We start from the raw sequence: 8,207 nt of genomic DNA on the forward strand, positions 1-8,207 counted from the left end.
ATTTTTGGGTGCGTGTGTATCACGACCCCAAGCCGAAATGAGGCATTAACTCGGTGGAGCTCCTCTGGTTACTCGGGAGTGGAATATACTGAGTAAGGTCCCCTTGGTTGTCGCCGGGCGACAATGGGATCGGACGAGATGGTCTCGTACCGACTCCGTGGTCCTTCTGCTGGCGGGGACTAGAGGATGTCTGGCCACGTATGCGCTGGGCGCGGAACTGGGCATCGCTCGTTGCGTAGTGTGGGTGCTTGGCCATGTACGCGCCAGGCGCGGAACTGAGCACCGCTACAAAGCCAGGACGTGCGGATGGTCCATAGGGGAGACCATGGTGCATATGGAATTAATGCATGATGCATATGGAATTAATGCACTATTTTCTAGGAAAATAGTGCGAGTTGGATTTTTGGGTAAATAATTTTCTGGGAAAATGTTTTACGGATATTTTGGGCCAAAATGGGATTTTGGCGTGTGTTGAAATAATTATTTTCGAGGAAAATAATGTGTTGAGTAAAATGCATATTTTTCATGTGCATACATGTTAGTTGCATTTAATGTATTTTATATTACGTTATTATTTTGGGTCATACTTACCTGCGATACCATTTTGTGGTAACGCAGATTTTGATGCAGATGGGGAGGAGGAGGGCGAGCCTGAGGAGACGGCTCTGCCTGAAGAGTGATTTGGGATCACTCGTTTGTTTATTTGAAAACTATTGTATTAAATTTTATGGATGACTGTATAACTGTTATTTAAATTTTTACTGATATTTGATTGTAAATAAATTCTGGTACTTAGTTGACTATCCGCTGCGTTATTTTATTTGTACACTGTTGCATGTACACACACTGGCACTTCGTTGGAATGTGTGACCGTGTTGTCACCATCCTGACGTCTCGATCCCTGTGTATTTATATAAAGGGGATTGAGAGCGCCACAATAAATTACAGAAGGGAACATAATTATACATAGAAAATAAGTTATATGATATTTATTGAATTTCTACTATTTTCAAAATATTTAAACGTCAATAAATATCATAAAATTACACACTTGATTTATCTATCTAACACACACATTGATATATATATAATATATACTAAAATTAAAAATTGTAAGAATCCAATACCAATAAAGTAGGAATTAAGCAGTACTATTAAAAAAAAAAATTATTTACAATAAAATGAACTCATTTTAATATAAAATAGTCATTTTTATCGAAAATAATTTATTATATATAATAAACATTTTTCTTGCCATAATTAAAAATGTTCCATACAAGCATGCATGCATGCGGTCGCCAATCAGCAGTACTACTTGATCGTTACGTACCATACAACAAACACATATTTCATTGATTCTCTATTCGTTAATCTGCTCCTAATTTAACTCATGAAGCCACGTAACCAGCTCCATGCACATATGTGCACGATCTTCTTCTCCTTTTTTGGTCATCTCTCTCTCTCTCTCAATTCAATTTATGAACCTAACGCAAGCTCTAAAACCCAGACTAAAGAGGACAAAATGATTTCGTGCGCGCATGTGCCGATGCCATCTCATCGGGCATCTATTCTTCCATTATTCTTTTATTTACCTAATTATAAGGAAACTGCTACACCTACGGAAGATTGTTACGTACCGAAATCTTCTACCGAAAGGCAATTGTTTTCTTTTTTTTCTTTACTTTTTTTCAATCATTTTTTCAAACACTTTTAAAAAATACAAAAAAAAATCACAGATTCATTTAAAAGCACTTCCTTAATATTAAGTAAAAAACAAATTAAAAAATAAAAAATAAAAAATAAAATGCAATTCGGTAACAATTTTCTGTGGAAATAGTATTTTCCTAATTATAAACGATAATCTGTTATTACGGGTCTGTACTGCTACCAGATGCATGTATGGCTACAATCAAAGTACTGGGCGGTCAGACACTTTGCCCTATTGCCTATAAATTGCAGTCTTCATTCCCACAATTCCAACACACAGATATCTGCACTTTGGAATTAAAGATGGAAGTATACATGAGTTCCACAAGCCCAGGTTCATACTCATGGCGCCGCTTTCTCTTGTTTCTCCTCATCCTTCTCCTTTCCATCACAAACTCACATATATCCTTAGCTTCCGCCGCCACCAGTACTTCTTCTACTCAAACCTACAAAACTTACATCAAAACCACCTGCAATTCAACTCTGTACCCAAAAGTTTGCTACAAATCCCTCTCCTACTACGCCTCCGAAATCAAAACAGATCCTCTGAAGCTTTGCAACACTGCCCTCGAAGTTGCAATAGAAGCTGCGCAAAATACATCCTCCATAGTATCGAAGATATCTGAACAAATAGGACTATTGAGTACTGAAGCGGCAGTCATTGAGGACTGCATTGATAATGTGAAGGATTCAATATATGAGCTCCAGGATTCTCAGAATGCGATGGGCCAACTTGGGGGTTCGAATGCGGAGTTTCAAATAGATAGTGTAAAGACTTGGGTAAGTGCCGCAATAACAGACGAGAATACGTGCCTGGATGGGTTGGACGAGATGAAGGTGAATACGACAGTTCAAAAGAAGATTAGGAAGTCTATACTGAATCTCTGCAAGATGACTAGCAATGCTTTAGCTCTCATCAATACTCTCAAGTACTAATAAAAATGCAATCTTAATTAGTACTAGTACTACTACGTGTTTGTCAAGAGTTGGATCTTTTAATTTTGCTGCGAGAAATTTTTCTAATTTGATCAGAAAAATTACGTATTAATAAATTTATAAGTTTGCTCTTTAAATATGAAACGTAGATCATTACAATTTATTTTGCCATTGAAATCTGCTATAATATAGATTAGGAAAATTCTATATACCACACTATTATTTTACTACGTAAGATATGACATATTTATCACCATTAGATTATCATTTATTAGATGATTCTTGATCATCCAATATTGGTAATAAATTTACAACATCTTATATAGTGAGATGAGAATGTGATGTATAGTATTACTCGATAGATTAAATATATAGCTACTTAGAACACGATTTTACAATTATATCTAAAGCTGGAGTCTGCCTATTAATGCAAGGCAAGGGATAATTTGAGGAGTAAAATGATAATTTCGTAATTATGTCACAAAGGAATGAAGTAGTATATATTTTGCGGATGCAAACTCAAAGTTTAGTTTTCCCATTTTTTTTTTATCCTCAGCTTTAGGTTATTAACGTTCATCAGTTGATCTGCATTCAGCAGTCATCTAAAATTAAGCTGATCGAAGCTCGTGATCAGTTCTTGAAGTTTAGAACGAAGAGGCATTTGTGTATCATACATTTGTGTATGTACTCATGTATTAAGTACGCTTGATCAGTACATAGTTTGAAAAAGAAAAAGAAACTTCTCTCAATTAAGTAGTGCAATCAGAAAAGGGAATGGGAACCTTTCCAAATGATATTAATTGACTGTGGGAAAACTTTCGATCTTGGAGAATTTCGCGAACTTCTGTCCGTAGACCATGTTTCAATTTCCATAAATCACGCGAAAACGGTAAAATATTTAATTTTCAAATTATGCTATTTGTCAGGTGTAATAATATTCATTAATATATGTTGATTCGTTAGAAAATGAAAATAATATACCAGGGTTTCAAAATATACCCATACATGCGCATACATGATATATGTATGATCTAATGTCTCGAATGAAGGCAGAGTTTGAGATTTTTTAAAAGGTTATGGAATCATGGGTTTGGCTTAAAACCCACGTACCTTAATTTCTTTGCTTTTTCTCATTCTCATTCCACACAGAAAATTAATGTAAAAAAATATATATGCAATATAATATGATAAAATAGATGAACGGGTTCAGAATGTACGTGCTATATAGACTGGGTCTCCCGAATGATTAAACGCAGCAGGTGGAAACAACAAGATCACATGCAGCAAGGTACGTAGTTGACCTTACAACGGCCAAACGGTCACAAAATGGACAGGTGTCCCTACCTGGAAAGATAGTGCATGGCTCTATTATAGGCTTCACATGTTATATGCATGTAATCGTTTTGGTTAATTAAGCTAAAAGATTTTATAATGGGGATTGGTAACAGGGATAGCCCGAGAAATAAGCTTGTGCATGATCGATCCAATGTAAACTGGGACATTTTTCTTTTATTATTAGTTTTGCCGGTTTCTCATGAATTGTACGTTTGTTTGTATTATTTTTCTCAAGTCAGTATACTGCATTTTTCTTCTAGGGAGCCACATGGCTTCGTATTTGAAAATTCTGTTCAAACTCCAAAATTTGCCTATAAAAGAGGATCGTCTTCACGCATATCAATGCAAAAGACAGGTCGAGATGGAAGCCTATACTCTGACAATCCTCTTCATGAATCTTCTTCTATTCCTCTCAAACGTTCATACAACCTTAGCAGCTGTTTCTACCAAAAACTACAAAACTTACGTCAAAACTGTTTGTAGTTCAACAACATACCCACAAGTATGTTACGGTTCCCTCTCCCCTTATGCTTCCAAAATCAAAGCGAACCCTCAAAAGCTTTGTAACACTGCGCTCTCGGTGGCCATAAAAGCCGCACGCAGCGCATCATCGACGATATCAAAGCTGTCCAAAAAGAAGGGATTGACACGTAGCGAAGCGGCGGTCATTAAGGATTGCGTCGAGAACATCAAGGACACTGTCGACGAGCTCAAACATTCTTTGAAGGAAATGGGAAATCTTGGAGGCTCCGATGTGCAGGTTAAGATAGATAATATAAAGACATGGGTCAGCGCTGCCATAACGGATGAAGGCACATGCACAGATGGATTCAGCGGGCAGAGAGTAAGCACGACTTTGAGGAACAAGATCAGAGTGAGTATTCTCAATGTTGCAAGGCCAACTAGCAATGCTTTGTCTCTCATCAACACTCTCTACTCCTATTCATAAAATTTCTTCAATCCTAGTACGTAATTAGTACGACAGTAATTAGAAGCGTTTCCATTGGCTTTTCAGTGTTGTATATATTGACGTTTCGGCACTTATGAATGATTATTAATTAAAATTTTCCATTAATTGCCATTTTACATTGCACCTGCATCCCGGCCCCATGCAATTTGATGCCCCAACTACGAGATCAGGAGTTAATGGTTTTTTCAATATTTAATCATATAAGTACTATCGAGAAAAATGGAAAGGAAGAAAACAATCAACTCGAGTCGGCGTACTGAAGATCATCTTGTATTCTATTTAACTCGCTAAACATAGAGACTGGAACCAGCTAAAACAAGACTCGATAAAATGACAGGCCGTAATAAAACATCCGAAGAACCGTACTGATCAAAAGCTTGGAATTAATGCGAAAAAAATAAAAAGAAATAATAGAGAATGTGCATGAGACTCCTGATCTCCATTCAAAATGTCTTTTATGGTATTGGCACAAAGAACAATTATTGTTACTTTCTTAATTCCCGGATTCCAGTAGCTGTATAGATATACTGAGGATATCTAAGAAAGAACAAAAACATACGCTAGAGAGCACGGAAAAGAAGATCATGATCGATTCATGTAAAGGACATATTATATTTTCTGTTGAACATGCGGGTAGCTTTTAGCTCAAATAAAGACGACATGAAGTGTTGAAAGAAACTTTAATAAAATAAAATAAAATAACAAATGACGAGGGCATGCATGCAACTATCTCCACATGATGAAATGTAAAAAGAAACTATATATAATCCGATGCCTAGCTAACCTTTACTCCATATTGGTTTTGTATCACCCAAAGAGTCATATATTGCAAAACTATCAGTACTTAAAGCATTTACTACTATATAAATATGAGTCAAGCCGAAAGGAAAGCACTTACTTTTGGATTGATAAAACATCATCCCATATGTCAAGGTACCACTACATCCAAGGGGGTTATAAAGATTTGTGATATTTCAGCCAATTTACCACTAAAATATCAGATCGATAAATATCCGATTCAATGATGAGATTGTGATCTTAATTACATATAAATGACACCAAGTGGTAATAAGATATACATGTTAATTAGCACTAGCTATATGAACAGAGTTTTCCTATGGACAATATGCTAGCTAGGGCGTGCCCCCTGGTGCATTTTCAATTTTTTTTTTATTTTAAATATATTTAAATATTAAAAAAATGCACACGTTCACTAGTAGTCAATTTCTTAATCATTAAAAAATATTAAAAACACCCGAAGAGACAAAATCAAGAGACTCCTTAGCATTTTCCTTTTACAAATGGCAGCTAATTGTTAAAAGACAAAATTATATAAGAAATTAAAGCCCCCAACAAGTACCGTGCAATATGATGCGGATGGGTGCACATGATTAAATCTTTAAAGGATATATAATAAAAATGTAGTTCAGGATCTAGTACTCGATTTTCTTCTTCCATGTGCAATAATGATATATTTCTACTTGCATGGCAAGTCATTTCCACCTCGGCTTATGTTGACTTTTTTTAATAATGAAATTAATGGCGATTAATCGTGATCTCATCAATTAATTAAGTTCCAGTACCACACTTGATAAATATTCAAGAGCGGTCTTTATATAGTACTCTTTCTTTTTCTTTTTATACAAGGATTTCAAAGACAAAAAAAAACCTATCTCAGCCGTACGTTTTACTAAGTTCGGTAGTGTTGGAAGCAGTTTGGTTTGGGCCCAGATTACGCTATACGTATGCATCGACAAAGCCGCCTATTGAGTGGCAACGAGCAGCGCAAGTGCTCCCGAGTGAAAATGTGTCTTGATCTGTTTCATGCTTATTTTCTCGAGAAAACATTCTGGCGAACAATTAGTATATTTTTTAAAATTAAAAATTAAAAAAATAAAATCTTCCATCGAAGATTATGTAATTTAAAGCTTCCATTCGCAATTACGAAGGACGAGGATTTTATTATAATCTTTGATTCTAGATATTTTTAAAGTGAAATAACATAAAGAAGGTGGGCCCAATGGTGGCGTGCACCGTCTGTAGCGTTGCCCCAGCGCTTAATTTCTCATCGGAACGCATGTGGCCTTTCTCTGGCTTGTAGGAACTTAAATTTATTAGAGACCTACCCATTTCATTTTATTTTTATTTTTTGTCTTTTCTATATATAAATGGCGTCGATGTTTATCCTCCACGCACGTGGTTTGTCCCTTGCCTAACAATCATAAACATATATATAAATACACACACGTATATGCATATATTTACAGGCAAAGCAAAGCTTGCATGAGCGTCGACCTACCCCACACATGTGGTGCTATTTGTCTGCTCATTTGATTTTTTTTAGCCCTTATCTGATCTGTCTACTTTGAAACCTTTATCTTTCACGTGATCACTCTGTCCATATCATTTTCTTCAGTTTCCCAAACTAACCTCTTTTTCCCATATCTAATTATTGCAATTGGCAAGAAAAAAAAAAATGCTCTCCACCTTGCGACAAGCCTACAGTTTGGCTCATTATATAGCTTGTAAATTTTTTAAGGTACTTTATTTGGTGGATTTTTTTATTTGTTTTTATTCAATGATAGGATCTTTTCCTTTCGATATTTACCATTTTACAAACCTTAACGTATTGTATGACTATCTAACATAATATCTTAGCAAAAATATATTCATCATCTCAACTCTCATAATCATCCTCTTATCATCTCATGATGTAGTATTATATGATAAGTTTACAAATAAAATATAATAAATAATTTTCAATCTATATCATAGGATGATAGAAATTTAGATGATAAGCTCTTATCAATAATATTTAACATGTTGATAATATCAAGTTGAATTGAAAAAAAAAAAATCTCTGCCATCAGATTTGAAAGTTACTGTTTGGATTAAACTATTCAAGCTAGAACTCTTCCATTTACATTGTACACACAAGTAAAAATCTCAAAATATCTAGGATACACAGCTGACTAGCTACATCCCTCATATCCAAATCTAGTTTTTATACAAAGAATTATGCTAATTACATAACGCACAATAAAATGTCATGCATCAACCAATTTCCTTTGGGGGTCGGAAGTCTTTTGTCACTTTCTTTCTCTGTTATTGCATGTTGATGAATGAGATGAGATAAAAAAAAAAATATGTGGATAATAAAGTCTGATTTGGTTATTGAGATGGTCATTATAGAATTTTTAAATTTTTATATAAAATATAATAAATAATTTAATTTTTTTAAATTTTAAAATAATAATAA

The 8,207-nt window shown here is 34.9% G+C and overlaps 2 protein-coding genes across 2 annotated transcripts; both read left to right on the top strand.

Moving 5' to 3' along the window:
* The first annotated feature begins 1,899 nt into the window (after positions 1-1,899).
* LOC121249210 (pectinesterase inhibitor 4-like) lies at positions 1,900-2,643 on the top strand. The gene has a single exon (XM_041147931.1). It carries the CDS (start codon positions 1,900-1,902, stop codon positions 2,641-2,643), a length of 744 nt encoding a protein of 247 aa, XP_041003865.1.
* A 1,614-nt stretch (positions 2,644-4,257) lies between these two features.
* On the top strand, positions 4,258-4,953 carry LOC121248369 (pectinesterase inhibitor 4-like). The gene has a single exon (XM_041146829.1). It carries the CDS (start codon positions 4,340-4,342, stop codon positions 4,925-4,927), a length of 588 nt encoding a protein of 195 aa, XP_041002763.1. The 5' UTR covers positions 4,258-4,339; the 3' UTR covers positions 4,928-4,953.
* The last annotated feature ends 3,254 nt before the right edge of the window (positions 4,954-8,207 follow it).

The sequence above is a fragment of the Juglans microcarpa x Juglans regia genome, chromosome 2D (genome assembly GCF_004785595.1).
Source record: "Juglans microcarpa x Juglans regia isolate MS1-56 chromosome 2D, Jm3101_v1.0, whole genome shotgun sequence".
Lineage (NCBI taxonomy): Eukaryota > Viridiplantae > Streptophyta > Magnoliopsida > Fagales > Juglandaceae > Juglans > Juglans microcarpa x Juglans regia.